Source organism: Cyprinus carpio, chromosome B6 (genome assembly GCF_018340385.1).
Source record: "Cyprinus carpio isolate SPL01 chromosome B6, ASM1834038v1, whole genome shotgun sequence".
Taxonomy (NCBI): Eukaryota; Metazoa; Chordata; class Actinopteri; order Cypriniformes; family Cyprinidae; genus Cyprinus; species Cyprinus carpio.
This window is the reverse complement of record NC_056602.1, coordinates 15540924-15567318: the sequence shown is the minus strand read 5'-3', so window position 1 is coordinate 15567318 and position 26395 is coordinate 15540924. Positions and strand designations below refer to the sequence as shown.

The following is a 26395-nucleotide window of genomic DNA, read 5'->3' as shown; positions in this document are numbered from 1 at the left end:
CCTGCTGCATATCTGATGTTTCATTGGTTCCGCTGAAAAAAAAAGATCCCCAACAACTTCCTGGACCTCAAATTGTACATCATGGCACTAACGACACTAACGTGATGGGTTTGATTCCCAGGAAAAGCAAGTACTAATAAAATATACTTTGAAAGCAACGCAGGTCACTTTGGATAAAAACATGTACAGCTGTGACTATATTCAAAATCTAACTTCTTAAGTTCTTTTATTTAAGTGCATTTAGTACCAAATGTACTCACTAAAGATTCTTTATAAATGTATCAAGTTTTACTGCAATAGCACATAATAGAGTACACACAGAAAAATAAAAGAATGAAAAAAAATGTACAAAACGTCCAAATTATTATTCATACCCAGAACAACATTATATCTGTAAAACAGCAAAAAAAAAAAAAAAAAAAAAAAAAAAAAGACTCGGTGAAAACCACGTCACTTCCATTAAGAACAAACTTCTTACACTGAAACATAAAACAATCCACACATTCTTATGATAAATTCACATAATTATACTGATTCTTTCAAGTACACATTTCACTGCTTTGTTCTATAATCAGTCACGTTAGAGCTTGAATGTTTACAGTGATTAAAAAAACTAGAAGGGTTAGAGTGAATCATATCTGGTTAGTACAAGACTCTTTTATTTTCACTGAGGACTTAATTTCTGGCTAATCTGAAAGTGATTAACTTTAACTTTTGTATTTAACGCACAAAAAAAATCCCCCAGTTTCACCCATGTTACAAGGCACCAAAACATGGAAAGCTAGCACACTCATGTTCACAGTGTGTACTTGGTGTGATTCAAACTAAATACAAAAGTTACATCTAGCAAACGTGACCTTTCTGATATTTAAAGTCCATTACAGAAAAAGCATTGCCTCTACAACAACAACAACAAAAAAACAGACAACAAAATGTTTCTTCTAAAATGGAATGGTTAACCAGGCTGCCTCATACCCAATGGACAGTCTGACAGTCCACAGTAAGCAGCAGATCCTGTAAAAACAGTTTGATGGTTTATGACCGTCTTTCTCTCTCTTTGAGACTGTAAAAGTAAGTAGATGATTGTGCACAGCAACCTGATAAACCATGACAGGTTCAGCTTTTGAAGAGCATTTCTGTGTTCGACTATGCTGATGGACAAAGATTAAGACCATGGAGTGGTATCTATGCCCGCTCCTTGCGCTTTAATTTGGAGCTCTTCTTGGGAGTTCCATTCTTGTTGAGCAGCTTCAGGACTCTGTCCTTATGGTCCAGTACTTTCATCATGGTGTCGCGAGCTTCAGCCACCTGATCCATCACAAGCTTGCAGCGCTGCATGTTGCCCTGGACAGAGTCAGGTCAAAAGGTCATGAATGCATTTACAATAAAGTTGTTATGGGTTTTGGGGAAGTTGTTAAATGTGTGTCAAATTTTGCATCAAATTCAGGATTGTTATTAAAGGAGAAAAAAAAAAGTGTTCCATGTGTTGCGTGTGACAATTCTTTGGTACTTTTTTTGTTTTTTATTAGGTTGGTTTTTGTTGGTAGTCTTTTTTTTTATATGAGTTGGATGTTACATTTTTCAAAGACTTTCTTTTGTGGTCTGAAGGATATAAGGTGGTTTTGTAAAGTTAGAACAAGACCAGGGTGAGTAAATGATGACTTAAAGGGGTCATATGATGTGATTTCAATTTTTCCTTTCCCTTTGGAGTGTTACAAGCTCTTGGTGCATAAAGAAGATCTGTAAAGTTGCAAAGACTAAGGTCTCAAATCCAAAGAGATACTATTTATAAAAGTTAAGAGTCAACCACGCCCTCCTAAAATGGCTCATTCTAACACACCCCCACATGTCTACATCACGATGTGGGAAGATTTGCAAAATGTTGCCCAAATGTTCACGAAAAAGACAGAAGGTGTAACTTATTCTCGCTGTTGCCGTCGACGCCATGTTGTAGATATGCTGTGTTCCATTGTGAAAGCGAAATTACTTTGTTTGGCCTTCCAAAAGAGGACACAACTAGAAATCAGTGGTTGAGTTGTATTTACAACACTGTTCCAGAACAGTTCAACCCAAATATTCAGATGTGTGCAGCACATTTTACGGAGGAAAGGGACTGTTTCCTGGGAGAGCAGCGTACAGTGCCGGTGACTGTTTCTATAAAGTGGGGCAATATCAACTTTGCAAGGACAGTCTGGCTCTTCTTACTCAAAGCCTGTAAGTACCTTTTCATATGTAAAGGATTTGCTACTGATGAATCAAACGTGAGTTTTGAGCAGTGTAGAGTAGAGCTTGTGGTTTGTCGTTTTTTTTTTTCCCTTCTTCCGATCACAAATGCAAACATGGTTTTATGTTTACGCGGCCCGATGCAACACAAACACGTAAAATGGCAGTGTAAGTCATTATAATCAGTAATTATGTCCCCACTGGATGCAACAAATGCCTCATTTATATGCGTAACATTTCCGTCACACGCTTGAGGCATTCAGCCAATCACAACGCACTGGATAGCTGGCCAATCAGTGTACACCTCGATTTTCATAACCATAAGCTTTGTAAAAATCGATGCATTTCAGAAAGGCGGGGCATAGAGAAACAATAATGTACAGTAGGCTATGTGGAAAATAATGTGTTTTTTGAACCTTAAACCACATAAACACATTGCATTACACCAAATACACAAAATAATATTCTTTTTATCAACATCATATGACCACATTTATTTTAAGTGTTGAAAATAATTCACACACACAAAAAAAATTGTTGTTTAATGTTATAAATATTTTGATATTTAAATTTAAGACCCTTATGTTTTGTTGCATTTTGTTTCCAGATTTAAAAAAAAATATGAATGCATAAGAAGTGTACATTTCAGGTGCTAAAATCACGATTTCTATTTCAAGGTGGGTTGGTATGGTGACCCAATATTGCACAACACAATGAAATTTCCACAGCACAACACATAGGACTTATTTTGTTGTGTTGTGCTAATTTCAGTATATTGTGGCTTGTTTCAGTTGTGTTGTGCTAATTTTGTTGTGTTGTGGCTAGTTTCCGTTGTGTTGTGCTAATTATGTTTCTGTTGTGTTGTGCTAATTTTGTTGTGTTGTGGCTTGTTTCCGTTGTGTTGTACTAATGTCATTGTTGTGTTGTGCCTTGTTTCCTTTGTGTTGTGCTAATTTTGTTGTGTTGTGCCTTGTTTCCTTTGTGTTGTGCTAATTTTGTTGTGTTGTGGCTTGTTTCCTTTGTGTTGTGCTAACTACGTTTTGTTGCACCTTGTTTCCATTGTGTTACAGCTTGTTTCCGATGTGTAGTGCTAATTTTGTTGTGTTGTGCTAATTTTGTGTAGTGGCGTGTTTCCGTTGTGTTGTGGCTTGTTTGTGTTGTGCTAATTTTGTTGTGTTGTGGCTTGTTTCTGCTGTTTTGTGCTAATTTCATTGTGTTGCGGCTTGTTTCCATTGTGTTGTGGAGATGTTGTTGTGTTGTGCACTGCTGGGCCACCATAGATAGGTAATGTTTAGATACTAACCTGTATGAGCTCATTGATGCGGTGCAGGTCATCGTCAGCTCCAGCTCTCTTCTTTGGGATGAGGCCTTCCTGCAGGGTGGTCAACCGGCTGTACACGTCATGCTCCAAATTAGTCTGTGATCAAACAAGAAAGGAATTCATTAAAATGGTATCTATATGCAGCATTAACTGCATCAATAACAGGCTGTTAGCATAATGTATTTTTATATATATATATTATTATATATATATTAATAATATATATATAATATAGATAGATAGATAGATAGATATAGATAGATATAGATATAGTGGTGTGAAAAAGTGTTGGCCCCCTTCCTGGTTTCTTAGTTTCTTAAGTGTTTGTCACACTTTAATGTTTCAGATCATCAACCAAATTTAAATATTAGTCAAAGATAACACAAGTAACAAACACAACATGCAGTTTTAAATTTAAGGTTTTTATTATGGGAAAACAAAATCCAAAAAACTACATGGCCCTGTTATGAAAGAAGTGTTTTTATAATGGAAATGGACCAGAGACACTAGTTAGTGTTGATGATACGGATGTGGAAGATGATCAAATGGAATTAGGAAAGACAGGAGAAGAGAGGAATATAGACATAAGGGAAGGATGTAGGTACAAAGAAAAGGAAAAAAAAAAAAAAAAAAACAGATTGAGGTAAGAAGTTCAGGTGAGAGTGGAAGTGAACAGGAGGTGAGGGGTGTAAATTTGGGATGAGTTGAAGGTAATATTGAAATTAAAGAGGATGGAGGAATACAAAAGGTTAGTCCAATTGTATTAACGAAAGAGTTGAGATGAGAGTAGTTGGAGAAATTAAGGATTGCAAAAAGTTTAAACAATGGAGATTTGATGATCGTTTTGTAATAGTGAAGAGCAAAGAAAGAAAATGTTGAAAATTTAAAGTAATGTGTAAGCAAGAAGTGGTGAGTAGTAAGATTGTAGGACAGAGGCAGTGGGTAAGTGGAGTAATATCTGGAGTGCCATTAGGAGTATCTATGGAAGAACTTAAAAGTAACATCAATTGGAGGAAAAATAGTTGGTGCTAGGCGACTGCTTATGAACAGAGAAGGGATAGAATGGAGAGTCTTTCGGTTGAATTAGGTTTGATGGAGCAATTTTGCCGGATAAGGTCAAGCTTGGATTTATCAGTTACTCAGTAAGGCCTTTTGTGCCCTCCTCCTTTAAGATGTTATAATTGTCAAAAATATGGGCATGTGGCTATGGTGTGTAAGGCTAAGAAACGATGTGCAAGATGTGGGGGGGGAGCATGATTATGGCAAATGTGAAGGAGCAGGACCAAAATGCTGTAACTGTGGAGGGGATCATAGTGTTGCGTATGGAGGATGTGAGGTGAGGAAGAGAGTAATTGAAGTACAGAAATGAGAGAGCTAAGAGGAATATAACATATGCAGAAGCTGTTAAAGTGGTTGATACAAGGAAAAAAGAGAAAGAAAGAGAGAGGGATTGTGCAAAAAGAGAGGAGAAGTGAGGAAACATCAGAGATGGAAGGTATTACAGGAAGAGACAATGATTGTAAGTAAAGTAAATTTCTTGTTGTTCATAGCTGAAGTATTAACTGTACTGCACAAACTGAAAAGAAGACAGCTAAGATTCAAATTATAGTCAAGGCAGCAGAGAGATTCTTGGGAGTAAAGGACATAAACATGGGTAATGGTTAGGGATGGGCTTATTAATGAGACACAGTCAAGCCAGGAAGCATGGTTTGGATAGGAGCATGATTTTAATTTTACAATGGAATGCGAGAAGTCTTGTGGCTAATGGATTGGAGTTTAAAAAGTGTTATTAATGACATGGAAGTTAAAACGGATCTGATATGTATCTACAAGAGTCCTGGCTTAAACTAGATTTGATTTTGTTATTAAAGGATATGTGAGTGAGAGAAAGATCGAGAGGAGGGGTAATGGTGGAGGGTGTATTACTCTGATTAAGGAAGGCATGCATATTATAGATCATTAGGCAAAGGTGTAGCACAAGAGTTAATGTTGTAGTGGAGGTATGGGTGAATGGGAAAAAGTATGTTAATAATAAACTTTTATAATCCTTGTAAAGAAATTAGTGTTGAGTGAAGTGAATTAGAACAAATAGAGGGTCTTAATGAAGATAGGGTGAATTTGGTGTGGGGATTTTAATGCACAGAGTATGTTATGGGGAGGTTTTAGAGACAGATTCTAATGGAATGGTGATGGAAGATTTGATAGATCGGAGGGAATTTGGTATGTCTGAATGATGGGGGTAGTACAAGAATAGATGTGGCTACAGGTAAAGAGTCTGTGCTAGATCTAACAATGGTGTCTGATTCAATTGCAGGGAGTGCTGATGGAAGTATTGCGACAAGATACTATTGGGAGTGATCACTATCCAATAATGATATATGTTAATGTAAATGTGAGAGGAAGTAAGGTGAATCAAGGAAATATTGGTAGATGGGGGGGTTTGATAAAACGGAATTGGGAAGAATTCATGAGTCTGAGTGAAGAGGGATTAAAGAATATTATAATAGAAATCAGATAGATCTGTAGAAATGATAAGTGATGATATTGTTTATGCCATTCAAGCAGCAGCAAATAAATGTATACCAAAGAGGAAAGGAGGTAGGAAGAATAAGATAGTTCCGTGGTGAAATGAAGAATGTGCAAGTGCAATAAGAAGGAAAAGGAAAGCATTTAGCATAGTTTAAAGAAAACACATAATTTCCAAGATTTAATAGAGTATAAAAAAGCACAAGCTGAGGTAAGGAAGATGTGTAAGGAAAGCTAAGAAAGAGTATTGGATGGCTTATTGTGATGATATAGGGAAGAATACACCCAGTAGAGGAGGTATGGGGCATGATTAAGAAAATGAAAGGATTCAAAAGAGTAATGGATATCCAGTTTTAAGTAGGGAGGGAGAAATAGCTGTGGAGGATGGAGATAAAGTGGAAATGTTTTTTAAAAGGCATTTATTAAAGTAAATAGCTCAGAAAATTTGACTGAACAGAGTAAGAAAATGAGAGAGGTTGTGATGAAGGAATATCCTGAAATAAAGAAGAAAAAAAGAGGCTGAAGATAATTTGTTAGATGTATTATTTTCTATGAGTGAGTAAAGAATGCAGTGCAGTAAGAAGAATGAAACAATCTACTACAGGAATGGATGGAATTAGTTACTGTATGATGAAGCATTTTAGTGAAATTTCTATGGAAGTGATTTTAACATTTAATAATAGAATACGAATGTAAGGTATAATTCCCCAAAGTTGGAAGGAAGCACTAATTATGCCTATTAAAAAGCCTGGGAAAGATCCAAATAATCCTATAAATTATCGTCCAATAGCTTTAACTTCTCATTTATGTAAGGTAATGGAGAGAATGTTAACTGATAGATTGATTTATCATCTGGAAAAAATGAAACTGGTTTTCTTCTTATCAAGTGGGTTTCAGGTGTGGTAGAGGGACTATGGATTCAGTAGTATTATTAGAAGATGAAATAAGAAAGGCATTTATAAATAAGGAAAGTGGAAAGTCATTGCTGTTTTCCTTTGATATAGAAAAGGCCTATGAACATGTGTGGAAAGAGGGATTACTATAAAGTTACAGAAGATGAGTATAAAAGGAAGAATGTATAATTGGATTAAAGAGTTTTTAATTGGAAGAAGTATTAGAGTAAAGATCGGTGGAGCTGATATCTTAAAGTGGAATAATTGATAATGGTACACCTCAGGGCAGTGTAATAAGTCCACTTTTTATTTATTATCATGATTAATGATGTTTTTTCAAGGATTGATAGAAGTATGGGGAAATCATTGTTTGCTGATGATGGGGCTATCTGGTTTAGAGGAAAAAATAAAGAGTATAACCTAAAGAAAATGCAATATGCGCTAAATGAAGTAGAAAAGTGGTCAGGGAAAAATGGTTTTAAGTTTCAGTGGAAAAGACAAAAGTAATAGTTTTTACTAAAATGAGGAGGAATATGGATGTTAAGTTAAAATTATATAAAAAAGAATTAGAGCGTGTAAGAACAGTAAGATTTCTAGGAGTTTGGTTTTGATACTAGATTAAATTGGAGAGTGATATTGAAAAAATGGTGGGAAGATGTAAGCGAGTTTGTGAAATGTAATGAGATGTATTTCAGGTCTGGAATGGGGAGCAGATAGATTGGCTTTTAAAACTATATATATATCTATGATAAGATCTATAATGGATTATGGTTGTATGGTATATGGTTCTGCAAATAAATCTCATTTTGATTAAATAGAAAGAATTCAATAATCTCAAGCACTAAGAATTTGCTGCGGAGCATATTCTACTTCTCCAGTTTCGGCTCTTCGGTAGAGATGGGTGGAAATGCCTTTGCAGATAAGATAAGAAGACAGCAATTAATGGCATCTTACTGGGCAAATTTGAGAGGACAGAGAGAGGATCATCCAACAAGAAAAGTAATGAGTTGAGTCTAATTGGGAACATGAGAAGAGAAAGTGTAATAGTTTTTGGTTGGAGTGTGGGGGAATTAGTTAGAGATATGAGATTGGAGGAGGTTGGATGTGCTCCAATAATTCCTTTATCTCCAGTACCATTATGGGTTATGCCCCAACCAGAAGTAGATTTAAGTTTATTAGAAAAAGACAAAAGGAAGGTTCATATGAACAGAAGTATATAATGTAAGGGGAATATATTGGGTCAAGATATGGGAATATATGCATGCACATTTTTACAGATGCATCAAAAGATTCAAAAACTGATCATGTGGGTTCTGCATTCATTATTCCAAAGGTTAAAGTGTTATAAAAATAAAAGGATAACAGATTGTTTATCGGTGTTGTACTGGAGAGATGTATGCAATAATTATGGCAATAAGGTGGATTAGGGAAGTTAAAATAGCCAAGGCAGTAGAATATGTTCAGATTTGTAGTTCAGCTCTAATAAGTTTGAAGGAGATGAAAAATCAGAAACACGACAGGATTTGGTAATAGAGATAATTCAAGAATTACATTCAATCAAACAAGCTAGTTTTAGAGGTACAGTTTTGTGGGTTCCAGCTCATATTGTGTTGAGAGGTAATGAGGAGGCTGATGCATTAGCAAAAAAGGCAATAGAACGAGAAATAGTAGATATACAGATTTTATATTTAGGTCAGAAAATTAAGTCAATTATTAAAAGGAATATTCTGAAAATATGGCAGCAATATTGGGATAATGAAATAAAAGGTAGACATATGCATCAAATACAGTCAATAGTGGGTAAAAGGAAGAGGTAGGAGTAGATATGAGGAGAATATGATTACAAGATTAAGATTGGGGGCATACAAGATTGAATAGTACATTGCATTTAATAGGTAAGAATCCAACAGGTTTATGTGAGGCATGTGAAGTTAGTGAAACAGTTGTAGGCATGTAGTAATGCACTGCAGGAGATGATAAGGTTGAAAGGAAAAGAGTTGAAGAAGGGAATTAAATAATGTAGGAGTTAAGGCTTTTTTTAAACAGATTAAAAATGTATTTAAAGTCAGATAGGAGTATAATAAATTTAATGGTAGAATATATGGGTAATTGAGATCTATCAGTCTGGAAAAGGTTATAAAGCCTTTTCTAAAGCTTTGGGACTCCATTATTCACAAATGGCAAAAACATGGAACAGTGCAGAACCTTCCCAGGAGTGGCCGGCCGAACAAAATTACCCCAAGAGCACAGCGACGACTCATCCAAGAGGTCACAAAAAAGACCCACAACAACATCCAAAGAACTGCAGGCCTCACTTGCTTCAGTTAAGGTCAGTGTTATTGAGATGCTGTGGCATGACCTTAAAAAGGCGGTTCATGCTCGAAAACCCTCCAGTGTGGCTGAATTACAACAATTCTGCATAGATGAGTGGACCAAAATTCCTCCACAGCGCTGTAACAGACTCACTGCAAGTTATCACAAACACTTGATTGCAGTTGTTGTTGCTAAGGGTGGCCCAACCAGTTATTAGGTTTTGGGAGCAAACACTTCTTCACACAGGGCCATGTAGTTTTGGATTTTGTTTTCCCTTAATAATAAAAACCTAAGAACACTGAAATACAGCTGCAGAACCCACCAGCTGTAGCAGCTGTGCGGCACACAGGTGCACTTTCCAGCCCTGAGCTCGACATGCTACTCCTCTCTGACTGGCCATGTCCTGAAGGCTTCCTTTCTTCTCCTCTGAGGAGACAGTAGTGAGATGGTTTTGCTTCATATAATATGACCATATTCTATACTATAATCATATTTTAAACAGGGATGCAGGGATAGGGATGCTCCAATACGGTCATTTTCTGCCAGATTGGGTATCGGTCAGACAAGACCGATCCAAATTCGATATTGTGTGTATAGTATTCTGTGTTATTGTTAACCCCCACGAAACAGTCCCTCCAGGATTTCGCTGAACTTTTTTTCTGATTATTGCGGCCTAAAATGACTGGATTGCTGTGGCTTTTCTCAAAATTTGCGGTGATATTTGCTGCAATATATTTCATCTGCAAAACGTCTCTAAAATGTTTCCTGTTAGATGTCAAATAGACATTTATTAGAACGCATGTAAAACTGCAGAAAACATTAGACCATTTCTGCCACAAGTTTTTCCTGTAGTTTTACTATGTTAAATGGCGGTGGTTATTTGTGTTTATTGAACAATGTTTTTCCTGGTCTCCACATCAGCGGCATTTGTTCTGATATCACCTTTAATAGAATTCTGCACTGAATTTGAATGCTTCTCACAAGATTTCACAGAGATGTTACTGATTCTGTGGCAAATTCAACTGCTTTCTTCAATGTATCTCCCAGCGCTGTGTATAACGGTGTCGTGTGATTGAGATCAGCCCGCAGCTCCGGCTCGAGCAGATAAACAGTTTGTGCTGTGTAGCCCAAACGAGTAGCACAGATTCCTTCCACTTTTGGTTCGTTTATCCAATGTAGCTTTTGTAAATCAGTCATGATGAGAATGCAAGGCTGTTCATTCCATTTTTGGAACTGATAAACAACCTTCCTTTAACGGAATCTGCGGCAATTACAAAAATTTGTGAACTTTTGTGAAAATTGCGGAGTTTGCTTGATTTTGCGATAAATTCAGTGATCGCAGAAACGCAAAATCCTGGAGGGACTGACGGTTACGACAGTCAAAACGATGAAACTCTTTCCAAAAGCACAGTAACTCAAGTTTAAAACTATTAAAAGAAAAGCCACAATAAACTATCACACAGATTTAATACACTACACATCAATATCTCTTCACTTTGTGCTTTGAACTTTTCTATGCTGCATGCTGTGACTCTGTGTTGCTTCAAACACATCATTCTGCACACGGGATATCGTATACTCAGAATTTTTGGTATCAGATGGGATCTGAAAAAATGGTATCGGTGCATCCCTAATTTTAAAAAGAGCACGGAAAAACTAAGCAAGCAGACAATGTTCAATAGGTACTTACCTTTGACTCTGATGTCACTGTACCTCTGGAAATGGTGATAGGCAGCCTTCCATGGGTTACGGTATTGGCGTAATAGAGTAAGGGGAGGTCTAGGGCGGACTGGTACATAACGAACACCATCCTCATCTGCATTAATACAACCAATGTTACAACTGAACAAGTGTACACCCATTTTGGAGGGTATTACAAATTTACACTGCTAACCAATATCAAACGGAAATTGAAAAAAAAAATTATAAAAATGACATACAATTAATCACGATTACTTACACTGGTGTGATTTTTTATTTATTATTTATTTTTAAACAAACAACAGTTTGTTTCGTTTATCAGAAAAAAATTACTTTTTTAGTGCAATTTTACATAATCAGCCATTTTAATGTTTCTGACATTAATGACAATCAATTTTCCGACTTTTGTTGCATGGTGCAGACTGCATCTATCAAATTTTTTTTTGTGATTTCCGAAAGGTATACAATATATATCCATAGATAATCTCACCAACATATTCCCTAGGTGGAGACCTTTCAGGTCTGTTTCCTGGAGCTCGGCTGCTAACTCTCTCTTCGTCTGTGCTGTTGGTCTCCACCATCTCAGTCTCCTCAGTGGAGATCACATGTTGCTGTTTGCGGGGTTTTTTCCTTGGAGAGGCCCCGGGCAGGAGGTCTCCGGGTTGAGAAGATATGGCCAGGCTGGAGGCCTGGGAGGAGAGGGATGGAGCTGGACCTGTTGAAGAAGGAGCCATGGGCACTGCAAAAAAGAGAACTCATAAATATGTTGTAATTTCATTTATTTTCTCGTATTCCACCTTTACATTTAGTATTTAAACATAACCTTATACTTTTTTCACAATAATAAACTGTGTAAAACTGCATTTGAAGTCATTTATTCCAAAATCGTCATTTTGTTCGATGGACATACAGTAAATACAGTACTTGCCCTTGAAAAGTAGCAGGAATGGTTAAATAACCAGTATCATAAGGGCAATTGTTTATAGCTGTTATGACTATATAGGAATACGTGGACTCCTGTTTTGACAAGCACTCCTACCTGCTTGTGTAGTGTCCATTGGCTCAGTTTCCTGTTTCACTTTAACCTCTGGAAGGGTGGAGCTCAGGGCAGCAGTGCTGGTGGCCGCTGGCTGAGTGGGAGAAGCCACTGCATTGGCCATGGAGGCAGGCAAAGGGGGAGTGACAGCCATGGCTGCAGGCAGGGCTGAAAGAACGGCAGTGGGCTGAGAGGGAGGTGTTGGAGCTGGTGGAGCCAGAAGAGTTGGAATTGCCTGTGAGTGATGCTGGGTAGGAGTGGACAGTGCCTGCTGCTCACCTCCGTGACTCGGAAAAGCCTCCACGGTTGCCATGACTGGGGGCGCCATTGCAACATGAACATCAGATTTGGGCTTCACTCTAATTACAGAAAGAGCGGAACCACATTACACATTCAGATCTGCACGCATAAACCCAGTTTAAGACAATCAGATCACATGCACTGTTAACAGGGTTCCCACATTTGTTTTTCCATCAGGAATTTTAAAAATCATTTTTTAGCAATCACACCCAATTTCTTGTCATTTCCATCAGAGGAAATACTGCAGAACTGAACTAGAAAGAAATTTCCATGGCTGTTCCATATCCTTGCTTGGATACAATTTAAACAGAAATAGTGAAATATTGTTTCTTCACTACTGTTACATACATCTGCGTGTAAATGATCAAAGCTGCAATCCATACATTTTGTTTCTTTGTTGCCATCTCTGTTTGAAACCTGCAAGTGCAGTTAATTGCAGAATTATTGTCTTTACGTGGGCTGCGTGTCGACATGGCTCTTCGGTGCAGATAAATGTTTTGAGGAGGTGTATGTGTGGCTGTACATTGGATACTGTACACTGGAATGACAGACTCTAGCCTACGTCTTGGAAGTATGACACAAATAAGAATTTTCACTGAATATTGTTATCTGAAGAAAGTAACGAGTCTGCCACTTTTGTTCTGACCAACTGAGGAAAAAAGCATTAATCGTGATATCAATGGGGATTAAATCTAAAGATCTCTTAGCTCATATCATGTAAAAACTAGGAATGGAACGAATCACTCAACTCACGATTCGATTTTCTCACATTTTTTTTTAACAAAATGAGATTAGAGACATTACACAGCAAATGAGAAGTTGTCCTTTTATTAGGCTATTCTTGCATGTTGAAATAACAAAACCCCAAATCATATAAGCAAGTTACACAAATAAAAGAAATCTCATCATATAAACAAAATAAGGCTTTGTCTGTGCTCTTTTCATTTAAAATGAGAGGCAACCACTGCATTTTAATCATCATCCAAACAAAGATGCAGCATACATGCAGCACGAGCAGTTTTTAATCTAAATAAGACTATCATTTCGAAATTTGTAGCAAAAACAGATGGTCTCACTTTAGTTTTGTGAAACTATACTACATAAAACATATCTGAACAAAACAGCAGACCAGCTGAATGAGACACAGATTCACTCTCTGCTAGCAGGTGGCGCTTATGAACATTAATGATATAGTGTTTTCTGGGTTACTGCTGTAAACAAAGCAGAGCTGCGCTTATGAACACTAATATGCATCGTTCAGAGGCAAGATGAAAAGAAAATACCAAGTAAACTTTTCTAAAGACAATCAGTTCCCCTCACATACATTCATATAAACTCCTACTCAATTGTATCATGATTTGTTTTGCATCTCAACCGATTTGAATAGTCACATATGCGAAACGATTTTCAACCGGTTACTCGTTACATCGCTAATAAAAACCATACAAATTATTATTTTTGTTATACACTGTTCTCAAATTCTTAATGTTATAAACATCAGCATTGCGTAACTACATGTATATAGTGTGTACTAGCGTTACATTTCAATTTCTGTACAGTCTAATCACATTACATTATCATAACATTTGAACTTCATTAGAAATTCTTTTAACCCAAAAAGCAAATTATCCTTCCTTAGAATTGATTCACTTTGAAATACAAAACTTAGGCTATCTAGGGCCATATAAAATCAGTTTTTTTTTTTCCTAAATTCCGTTTTATTTTTTTCCAAATTCCATTTTCTCTGTTTTAATTTTTCTGGATTCTGTTTTTTTCTGTTTTAAATTTTCTCCACTCCTTTTTAATAAAAAATTAAATTAAAATTGTTAAATTAAAGTTTATTAATCAAGTTTATTAAAACCATGAAACTTATACATTTTCACATCAGTTTAATAAAAGTTTAACAAAAATGACATGTTTAGGGCACTATGAAATTTTTTTTTTCTTCACCATATTTTTTTATTATTACCAAATTCTGTGTTTTAGCATGTCTAATTATTTGAATGCATAAAACAACTTAATTTATTCTTTTTTTTCCCCTTAAAGTAGCCTTATGATTTTTTTCCACTCAAAAATTCTGTGATGTGTATTTAAATTTGTCTGGTTATCAATTAAGGGACAAAACATTCATTTCATTTATCTTTTAATTGGTGAAAATTAAGCAAACTCTTTTTTTTGGCAAACAAAGGGGATTACCTATTAAAATTAAAACATGGAAGAAATATTGTGTGATTATTCCTTAAAATAATGTTTGTGTCATTTTAGTAGTAGTGGGCTATGTACATTCTACTGAAAAATAGACTTCAAATCAAACCGGACTTTTATTTTGCAAGGTTGCCATGAATACCATTACAGTTCTGTGTATGTGATATGTTAGTTTTACTCAAATCAAACGGTAAAATGCTCATGAAGTGACTCTCAGAGCAGTTCTGGAGATGTTGTTAATGTGTTTACATCCTTATTTAGTGAGACAGCAGACTCTAAAGTCACCGCGAGCATCACACGCGCTTCAATATATGTGTAGTAGATGAAACCCGTGTCTGCGCCATTCATTGGTAACGTTACTATTGTAACAGAAGACGCAGAACATGCAGGATTCATATTTAGATCGACTTTAGCGGCTTAATAGTTAGATACTAGTCCATATTGCGATTTGATTTAAGTATAATGACCTACTTTTGATTAATTAATTCAAAATTCTGTGACATTCCGCGTTAAACGGTGAATTCCGTTTTTAAGACTGGATTCTGCATTTTCTGCATCACGGAAATCATAGGCCCCTAGCTATCTGTAATCAGATCCGCCATCAAAATGATCAAATTAAATTCCAGCTGCTGTGAGAAAAGGCTATAAACATTCTGCCACCTGCAGCATCTTCATATGCGATATAGCCTACTAGCAGGACGTCTTCTTTATGTTTACAGATGTGACATGATGTCGACATGCTCAAATTTCCCGCAAAAACCTACCAGTACCACGCAAAATAGAAAACATTATTATAAGCTTAGCGTTGTTAATTGGGCTAAAATAAGGCAATAGTTTTGAACACTGACTGGTTATGTACTTACTCAAAAATTGATTTCGGAACATTTTTAACCAAAAACAGTTATGGACTGCAGCTTTAAAGAAAAAGAGGGGGGAAAAAACGTAGGTGGGAACTTTCTGGATTTTTCATTAGTGTGGGTTGTTGCACTCAAAAATGGAGGCAAATGAATGCTTGTTTGCAAGGACAAGGTTTAAGCGGACTAAATAAAAAAAATGTATAAAAAAAAAAATACATAAATGAATCATTAACAATAACACCATAACATGCATTTGAAAAAGAAAAAAAAAACAGGGTGAATTTTCATTCTCAGGCCTGGAAATCACACTCATCCAGGACCTGTGGGAACCCTGTGTTAAGAACATTGTCTTTTGTCCTATTTTTATAAGGATAAGGAAGGATCTTCAGGCAGGGCTTACCCCGCTGGGCGAGGGGATCCCGAGAGCCTTATCCCACTATCCACCCGGCCAGCGTTATGTTCACTTGGCTGCGTTGGGATCAGACTTTTACGCACTGCCCTAGAAATACACCCCAAAAGCAGTCTTACACTATTTTATCAACATCATCTCTGTTTTTAAAGACGCAAACACAAGATACTTGATAACTTCAAGGACACCAGTAACGAGGGGGTGAATGAATGAAATGATGGATAGCTTGACCACTCAGCAGTTACCATACTATAAATACATATGCTATGAAACAGTAATACAGGCTGTGGAATGAAAGCTGACTCACCCCTCATTCACAGGTTTTTTGCGAAGGATGCTAGGTCGGGGGGAGGAGACAAGTGTGGGTGCACCTATAGCCACCCCCTGGGGGTGTGTCTGCACCATCGTAGTGACAGGCTGCGTGCCACTAAAAGTGCTCCCGATTGGATTTGTGACAAAAGCTGGACTTTCAGCCAAAACAACACCTGTATAACAAAACCGATTTCATAAAGCACAATAAGTGATCAAACAAAAAGTCCCTCTTAGATAATCCATTTTGATATCAAAGTTTCTGAATATCTTTGAAAGGAATGGGGCTTTGCTAAACTTACCTGGTGGTTTTGCTTCTGACTGTGGCTGTTGTGTGGCGACTGGAGCCTGCTGTATGCTCTGGGTGCTGATTGGTGCAGTGGGATGCAGCCCCTGAACACCTATTGGTGCAGGCTGAATGCCCTGAGGAGTCATAGAGGCTGGCTGGATGTTCTGAGTGCTGATCTGGGCAGATTGCAGACCGATGCGATCCACTGCCATCAGCTGCATGGGGTTCAAGTGCACAGTGGTGGCCACACCAACACCTGCCTGAGCAGGAAGAGCTGAGCTCTGAGATGGAGCCGTGACTGATGAATAAAGCACAGAGTCTAGGTTGGAGGTCTAAGAAACATTTATGGCCTGATTACACCTTGCCACTTCATGTGATTCCACTGATCAAATATATATCTGATTTATTAAAACGTTTCCATTTATACTAGGCTAAATAAATGTGTCTTTGCAAAAGGGATATATATCCGATCTTCAATTCCCGCTCTATATGCAAATTTAATGGAGTTCACGTCAATGAAAGCAACAGATGAGCACTGCATTTTATTAGCTACCAGCTATTTTTAAGATCAAAAACTGCAATAGGAGCGTGGCATCTTCACTGTAAAGATAAGTTAGTCTCACTACTTTTAATGAAGATGATTGTGTGTTGAGCTAAACTGTGGACCCTGGTCTCCTTGTAATTCCTCTTCATAGATGTCTGCGTCTTTCAGTTTCTTTTTTTATCTTTAGTGTGGAGATATGTTTGTATAGCTTTTCTTTGGGTTTTTTTTGATGAATTTTAAGGATATGATAGTCGAAAGCGTTTAGAAGGTGATTTTAGTGACCAGATGTAAACAGGCCCTTAGATATTAGAACAGAGGTTCTGGTAGGTTGTGTTTACCTGGGTAAGGGCGGATGTTGGAGACCGAGCTGGTAATGGGGGTGTAGGTGTGGGTCGGGGGATATGGGGATGAGGGGTATGTGGGTAAGAAGTACTGAAACTGCACTGGCGGCCTGCAGAAGAACACAAACGGTTAACATGACACAAGCTTCATGACACAATTCACTGATAATTGATAACTGATTGCTTTGGTTTAGTTGAATTAATTCAGGGGTGTCCAATCTTGCTCCTGAAAGTGTTACATCCTGCAGATTTTTCCTGAAGACCTTGATTACCTTGGTGCAAGTGCATTTAATCAGGGTTGGAGCTAAACTCAGAACAGTGGTCCTACAGGCACAGGATTGGACACCACTCCCGATTCATTCACATTTAACTGCCAGAGCTTAACTATCAAAGAAGAGTTTTTAGAGAAGTTTCACCTGTTATCGTTGCGAACCTCCATGGTGACAGGGTTTGGAGAAGAGCGATGACCTGGGATGGGAATCAGGTTGGTTCTTTCCCCTGGGTACTCTGGCTGGATGCGTGGGAAAGTGTGGGGAATCGGCTGAGGAACCACTTTAGCTGGAGAGACCAGAAACATTAAGCGAGAATGAAAAACAGAGCCAGTTCTAACCTACCTAAGATTCTAATCCTAGAATGAATCTATCTATCTAAACAAACTACCGACCCATCCATCAAGCAAACTATCAACTATGAATTTTAAATCTGCCAGTTTGCTGCCTCACTACAATAATTGACTAGGGCTGCCCACTAATAACCGACCAAACATTAGTCAATGAGAAGAGGCTTGTTCAACCAAATTTGGATTGATTTGCATCGCTGATTATAATGGGTTCTAATGACTTTTGTCACACTACTTGAATCTGGTGTAGACACAGGGCTAAACAAAGAGAAGCAATAATCTTAAATGCTAAAAACACGTGAATGGGTTGTGCTTACCGACAGGGATGGCAGAGGTGGTCACAGCTGTAGTATGGGAGGAGTGAGAGGCCATTGTCATGGTGACAATAGTGCTACTGGTCATTTGAGTACGTGGTGAAGAGCCTGTTTTCGGGTACACAGAGTTTACACAAAGTTATGAACCACGTGGAAACATTTTGTCTTTGTGAATAACCTTTGGGGAAGAAAGTAACCTGTAGTGGTGGCTGATGAAGCAGTGTTGGTAGCTAAGATAGGAGCAACAGTGGCGGCGGCAACTGGGGTCACAGTGTTGAAGATCGGTTTCTGCAGACAAAACAAACCCCTCAAAGTTCATAAACGAGTAAAAGAAAGAACGTTTGTGGCATTATGTTAAAGCCAGAACACCCTATAATATTCTAATGCAAAAGTGTTGAATATCCTGCTAAAATACAATCTAAATATGCAGAACTGATATATTATCAATATTTTAAGACCGAAGATTTCAAAATAAAGTCCAGGGACCTTCAAGTGGCCAGCAAGAGGGTTCATGCAACATTTTAAAGAAAAGAAATGTACAAAATGCATTGTTTAGAGATGAGAAGTGTTTAGGGATGCTAGATGTTAATTTAAACGTTTAATCATTTTAAACACATGTACCAAATTTTATATTATTACAATTTCATTCTTATTCAGAAATTGTGATTAATCAAATTTTGTTTTCCAGGATTTAAAGATTTATATCAAATATTACTCTTAACAGTAATTAGTCTAATAATAATTTTCAAACAAAAAAAATTTAGTAACACAGGTGTATTTTTTAACACTTTACTTGTACTTAGTGTTGCCGAGTCTGTGGTTTTCATGTCCGCGGGTTGAAGCAACCCCAATAACATGATGTTTAGCCCCTGGAATGTGAAAAAAAACTTGTATTTTATCCCCCCCAATGCAATTATGTGGGTTTTGCTTTGAAAACCTGGCAACCCTGCATATACTTACTATTATAATAACAATTAATTATACATAATTACACGCAAGTAACCCTAATCCTAACCATATAGTAAGTACATGTAGTTAATTAATATTACTCAGTACTTAAATGTATAATTACACTGTAACAAAGATATCTTAAAATAAAATGTAACCAAAAATAATATAAAAAAAATTAACAATTATTTTATAAACAACAAACTGTCTTCAAAATATCATGCCTTATATATTTTCTAATACAGTATAAAAACATGGCCCAGTAAGTAGCTGCCTTTGTATTTTAGGAAGAGGTTGCCTTGCAGAGGAGCATAATATTTGGAGGCCTTGGCTTTAAAAAGTTTGAGAACCCTTGCTTTACATAAATAACTTTAGATCTACAGGCTCATAGTAGGACTGACCTGTGTGACGGTGTGAGGCGGCTGGGCCTTCTGGGGTCCAATAGCTGGGTGGGAGGGAAGAGTGATGCGCGTACCAGTTTCCCGGGAAGTGGGGGGGCGCTGGATGTTGATGGTGGTTGGTGGAGGGTGAATGGTTACTGGTCGCCTAAAAATGCAAATTCAAAAGGTTTGGAAAAACACCAAACAATATTTTGACATTATAATGATATTATCGGTTAAAAGAGCAAAGAGATACAATCATTTACCCATGAACCATCTCTGCAGCATGTGTGACAGGGGTGTTGATGGCTGGGGACTGGGTTCTAGCAGCTGGGATGGGAGCCACCACAGTGGGATGAACAGCAGTCGAGGTGGTTACTAAAGGTCGAGACTGTGAATATAGACACTGTGGGTAAATTTAAAGAACTTTCAAGAACTAAAGAAAGATGTTGCAGATCTATGAACCAGAGTTTTTGAATATGCCTTTCACAACTGTGCAAACAGGCATCAACAGCAAATTTACTAAACAACAGGGCCTGCTTATGCATGTGTTTTTATGGCTTGCAAATATATACATATGATTTTCCCTGTTGTACTGAACACTGTTGCTGCAAATTTCCTATGATTAAAGGGGTCACATGACAATGCTAAAAATAACATTTGGTGTAATGCAATGCGTCTACGCGGATTAAGGTAAAAAAAAAAAAATAAATTTCCACATATCATACATTATTGCTGCTGATCTCAGCCCTGCCTTTCTGAAACACGTTGATTTTTACAAAGCTCATTGTTCTGAAAAGTGAAGTGTGCTCTGATTGGCCAGCTATCCAGTGCATTGTAATTGGCCAAATACCTCTAGCGTGTGATGGAAATGTTACGCCCCTTACCATATTTGGAAACACACAGCATCTCCACGACCGAGCGGCAACCTCCCGCTCTCTCTCGTGAAGCCAACAAGGAAGTGACTAAAACTGCAATTCATCGACTGGCCACTAGGGGCAGTCCCATAGACTCCCCATGTTAAAATGCCCAACTTTACAGCAGAAAAAAAACATGTTTACAGCCTGGTTCAAAAAAATTATTTTAGTCTATATAGCTAATTTTGACTGGGAAGGGGTGAATTTTTTTATAACTCATCCGTTTAAATTATATTAAGCCTTAAAGTTCTGCATAAATAAGGGCGTGGCCACTTGAATGACAGATGGATTGCTGCTGCTGACAATGCAGTCGAGCTGGGTGGACGTGGCTTCAGCAACCAGCTCCCGCCTTTTTGCCCATTTTCGATTATCCGAGAGAGTCGCGGGGTGACGCGCTTCCAAGATGGCGACGGCCCGCTCTACACACATTGAGCTTCAAAAATGCTCTTCAGGAGTCTACGGGTGACGTCACAGACACTACGTCCATGTTTTTATACAGTCTGTCTATGTCCATGACATGACAGCGGCAACAATACTACAGCGAGAATAAAAGTACCTTCTTTCTTTGCGTAAATATTTGGGCGGTGTTATGCAAATATTCCAACACAGTGACGTATATTTGTGGGGGTGTGTTTGAATGAGGCATTTTAGAAAGGTGTGGATGAGTCTTAACTTTTATTAAGAATATCACTTTGGGTTTGAGACTTTAGTCTATGCAACTTTACGCATCTTATATATGCACGATCAGCTTGTAATACTCCAAAGAAAAATTAAAACTTGAAATCACATCATATGACCCCTTTAACATACGTAGCTGCATACGTAAATGAACAAAATTGCATAATTCCATGTGCAATTTTTAATAACAGATGAAAATTTTGATTAATAAAAAAATGATTATTTTTTTTTGTTATTTTTTATATCGTGAATAAATTTTTGTGTTATTGTGGCCTTTTTGTATTTTTTATGGGTTGGGGGTTGTGAGTGGAGTCAAAAAGGTCAAGGCTCTAAACATGACATTTAAGTGCTGTTTAGATCCGAGCAGACTGTTATGTCTAGTTGTATGTGATCAGCAAGTTGCAAAGCCTCCGCACCTGAATAGGCTGATGTATAATGTGCTGCACAGCTGCAGGTTGGCTAGGGCCTGTGTTTCCTCCTCCGGCTGGTCTGAGAACAGTAGGGCCTTTAGTGCTAGACATGACAGCTGCAGCAGTTGCGCCTGAAACACCAAACACAAGCACAAATATTACACTATTACAGTAGGTTACAGTTCATGTCAAACAAACACACCAGAAAATTCACATTCATCACATTAAGGTGATTTGTGTCATTTATAGCATCAAACAAGTGCAAAAATAGCATTTGGAATCTATTTTAGCATGAAGCTACTTGTGACATTATTATACACTTCAGCATCAATTTCATTGATGTTTAAAAGGAAATTTTGTAATAGACTAGCTAACTACTGTAAAAGAAACAAATCCAGTGTGTTATACCAAAAGCCAAATTCAGTGCTAAATACAGCTGAAAAAACAGGTAATATACTTGTTTGCTGTGCATACTGATCATGTCAATTTTCATTTTACAATTATGATCTTTACATGTGTCTTCACTCTCTCTTGTTAAGTGAACAATGTTTTTTATTTAGTAACTGTATTGCTTATAATAATAATACATTTTATTTTATGATTTGAGCATAAAAATATTAATAATGTGTAAATAAAATGTAAAAATTTTATACATATATATATATATATATATATATATATATATATATATATATATATATATATTTATTTATTATTTTTTTGTTGTTGTTGTTGTTGATCCTGGGTCAACAGTTTTGTCCAAAAACATAGAACTAACCCTTCCCCTACCCCTAAACCTAACCCTACCCATAATTTATCCCTAAAATCAGAGGGACATGATACTTGAATAACAAGGGTGTAGAAGCACCTAACTCTGGTTGTAAGGCTAAAATTGACATTTCCTGTAAACGTATCCCTCAGTTCTCATTGGTTGATTGGAATGTTGTTCCAGGATCAACAAGGATGAAATCATGTTCACCCTGCTGGATTCTAGATCTTGAAAAACTGTAAAAATGAGCAAGTGACATTTTAAATAACAAAAAACAAAAGACATTCTTTCATAAAATTCTGTCATCATTTACTCACCTTTGTGTATGACTTACTTTCGCCTGCAGAATACAAAAGATATTCTGACTGCTGGTAACCGAACAGTTTTGGTGACCATGAGTTCCATTTTATATAAAAAATAAATAAACACATAGACATTTCTTAAAATATCTTCTTTTGTATTCTACAAAAAAAAAAAGTAAGTCATACAGGTTTGGAATGACAAGAGGGGGAGTAAATGATGAACCGAGTTTCATTTTGGGTGAACTATCCCTTTATGCAATAATGTCAGTTTTGTATGAATGAAATTGCTGACCTCTGGGCAGATGGGAGGTGAAAGTATGGGATGGAGCAGGCGATGCGATCTGTAGCGCAGGTGCACTGCCCCTGAAGATCTGCACGTTAGTGGCCATTAGTTGATGCAGGTTACTCTGTCCCTGGAGAAACATTATTTAATCGCAAAATGTTTGTTGCAATAAGCACACTGTGTGTAATCTAAAGAAACCTGTCCAGAAGAAGTTCATCATTGTGAAAGTGCCCATACCACTGGTATAGAGGCTGGAACAGGTATATGACCTTGGCTAACGGCCGGAGCAGGTGCTATAAGACGACTGGGCATAGGTGACTTCAGGGCAGCCTGCAGAATTAACAAAAATAATAATAATCATCTGTGAGTTCAAGCTGCCTAAAAGTTAAGGTGATTCAAAACTAGCATTTAAAGTATCCAAAAAAAAGTGTGTGTAGATAGGTAGATAGATAGAGAGATGATGGAATTTATTGTTTCAAATAAGCACATAAAAATCACAGGAGCAAAGAAAGTGAAATGAAGTTACCTTCACTGATCCCTCGCTGACACTGGACTGCTGGCCCTGCAGTAGCTGGACTGACGGGGCGGCCACAGTTAAAGAAGGGCTGGGCTGGATAGGCACATGCTGGGGCAGAGCAGGAGGCTGGCCTAGAGCTTGGACCTGTGGGTAGGGCCTGACCACCACCGTCTCATCACGGAACGATGCACTGCCACTGCTGCTGCCAGCCGGAGGATCCTGAGAGTGATCCACTTCACGACTGCTGTCTTCACTGCCTACTGCAAAACATCATTTATAAGTAATGGAAAACATTATTATTGTAACTTTTCAGTTGTGTAAAATACAATTATTATTTTTCTTAAATCATTTCTGAATAATTTTTATTTCACAGTGAAATACAGTATTAATTAAATTTTGTATTTTTTATTTAGTAATAATAATTTATTATTTTACAGCCATATTGATATATAAGCCAAACTGTGCAGCCCTACAAACAAGCACAGCTGGATTTATTTATTTATCGTAACTGCAATTTTGTTCAGAAAAAAAAAGTAACTGATGATGTATTTCTTGTAACAAGGGGGTTTTTTCAGCAGCATTGGTTAATATTAGTTGTTAGTTTTTGCTATGGTATCAACCACAGGCACTTTGGTAATTTTGATAGTGACGACCCTATCTATAGCTAAATGGTCTGGACTTGTACCTGGTTGTGTGCCTAGCACGCTGCTGTCAGTAGACGTCTGACCCGGTCCAGCTCCAGGAGGAGGCACTGCAGCTCTGGGAAACTGCTGAGAACTCATCTTGAGTCTATTATCTGTCAGAAATGACCAGTTACAGTTGAACAGCTTTAATATCTTCATGTACTAAAGGGCAAGGACAAATGTCACATTTCAGAAAGAACAGGAGAGCAGAGTGTGAGATCCTGCTTCTGGCCACTGTGCAGCAGAGTTTACTTACAACTATACTCTCGTGTGTACTCCTCAAGCAACCCCAGAGATTTAGAATACTTTATTATGGTGCGTCTCTAACTAGGGCTGGATGTAAAATGCACGATGGTGGCCCCATTCAGGAGTAACGTTAGGGTTTACTCCAGCTCTAGAGTTTTGTACGGCACATGAGCACAGAATTTATTTGCAAACAAAGCAAATGATCGAACAAAACCAACAGCAAACTACGATCGATGCACTGCACAGACACACGTTAATCTCCATTCGCTCTCTTTTACCAAGTAATATCCACCAACACTTCAAATATTCTTATTAAGGCGCGATAAGCTCTAGCTGATGGCAATAGGTGATGTATCACTTTTGGTGCATTAATGTTTACTTCATTAAAACGGAACAGGTTGCACGAGTAAATCATACAAACAGTCAACAAGCCATGATAAAAGAATCGATGTTACAGATCAAAACAGAGGCGTTATTGCTGCTTGACAAAAGCTAATGTGAACCGGTTTATAAAGTGCAGGTTATATGCAGGAAGTATGGGGGTTTTGCATGACAACAATATGGAAATGTAGTACTAATACTAATAAGACCTATGCGGAAAAAAATAAGAAACATTGTAAATACTACCGTATGTATGTTTGTATGTCTCTCTCCCTCTCTCTCTTTCTCTCTCTCCCTGAAGCTATTCCCACTCCATAGTGTGAACGCTGCATCAACCAAAAAACACCAAATGGCGGACCGGTGCAGACGATTTCAAAATAAAAAACCCCATTTGAGCAAAGAAAATTAATGTATTTTGAGCTCCAAGCCATTGGAACTCATATAATGATTTGTGTTTAGTTTTTCTTTATTTATTTTTTTTTCACAATCTCCATAGATTGCGTTTAGAGAAATGAATATAAACTTCTTATTTTTGTGTGTACAGGCATTGAAGGTTTAACCTAGTGTCTGGCTCTTTGTTCCCTACTTTCACATATTCAAATTAATACATCTTATCTTCCAACTGTTGTGTCTTGAAACTGTAAAGAGTAGTGCTATAAGTAAATTGGGCACAAAAACTGCATTTTGTTTTTCTGGATAATTTCACAGGGGAAATTAGACCAAGGTGAGCCAGTTGTAATTTTCTGTTGCCCTCTAGGCAAAAAAATAAATACATTAAATAAAAATTCTCTTATTACTAATTTTTATTTTTTTTTTTTTAGGATGCCTCCAGTCAGCTTTCAGCAAGCATCCATGATGTACAGTGTTCAGTGTTGTGAAAGTTTATGCCCCCTTCCTATTTTTTTGAATGTTTGTCACACTTGAATGATTCATATCAAACACATTTTCATATTACAAAGATATCCAGAGTAAATACAAAATTCAGTTTTAAACTAATGATTCCATTTATTAAGGGGAAAAAAGCGGTCCAAACCTGCCTGGCACTATGTGAAAAAGTAATTGTCCACTAACTGTTTGTGGCACCCTTTGCAGCAACAGCTGCAATCAAGCGTTTGCGATAACTGGCAATGAGTCTTTCACATCACTGTGGAGGAATTTTGGCCCACTCTTCTTTGCAGAATTGTTTTAATTCAATCACATTGGAGGGTTTGAGCATGAATGGACTGTTTAAGGTCATGCCACAGTATCTCAATCGGATTTAAGTCCGGACTTTGATTTGGCCACTCCAAAACCTTAATTTTGTTTTTCTTGAGCCATTCAGAGGTGGACTTGCTGGTGTGTTTGGGATCATTGTCCTGCTGCATAACACAAGTGCACTTGAGCTTGAGGTCACAAACTGATGACCGGACATTCTCCTTCAGGATTTTCTGATAGAGTGCAGAATTCATGGTTCCATCAATTTTGGCAAATTGTCCAGGTCCTGAAACTGCAAATGAAGCAGCCCCAGACCATCACACTACCACCACCATGTTTGACTGTTGGTATGATATTCTTTTTATGAAATGCTGTGTTGGTTTTACACCAACACAGAATATTTGAATATTAGAATATTTGGCCAAAATTCTTGGGGATAATAAAGATATATTTTTTTGCAAATGTTAGACCAGCCTTTGAGTTCTTT

At 37.4% G+C, this 26395-nt stretch overlaps 1 protein-coding gene across 3 annotated transcripts; it reads right to left on the bottom strand.

The window, feature by feature from the left end:
* Positions 1-209: 209 nt before the first annotated feature.
* On the bottom strand, positions 210-25475 carry LOC109080742 (histone deacetylase complex subunit SAP130-like). 3 transcript variants are annotated; one of them, XM_042725847.1, is made up of 21 exons: positions 24961-25475; positions 24090-24200; positions 23414-23664; positions 23125-23217; positions 22897-23017; positions 21540-21664; positions 19795-19919; positions 19550-19694; positions 18398-18488; positions 18204-18308; positions 17684-17825; positions 17265-17377; positions 16396-16680; positions 16092-16269; positions 15776-15874; positions 12017-12372; positions 11468-11716; positions 10967-11092; positions 9599-9702; positions 3527-3640; positions 210-1344 (listed from the first exon to the last, which is right to left on the bottom strand). In XM_042725847.1, the coding sequence occupies exons 2-21, from the start codon at positions 24184-24186 to the stop codon at positions 1186-1188; spliced, it is 3078 nt and encodes a 1025-aa protein (XP_042581781.1). In that variant the 5' UTR covers positions 24187-24200; positions 24961-25475; the 3' UTR covers positions 210-1185. The 3 variants fall into 3 exon arrangements, with proteins under 3 accessions (XP_042581781.1, XP_042581782.1, XP_042581783.1); XM_042725848.1 differs by having other exon boundaries at positions 23414-23661; XM_042725849.1 differs by lacking the exon at positions 15776-15874.
* Positions 25476-26395: the final 920 nt, after the last annotated feature.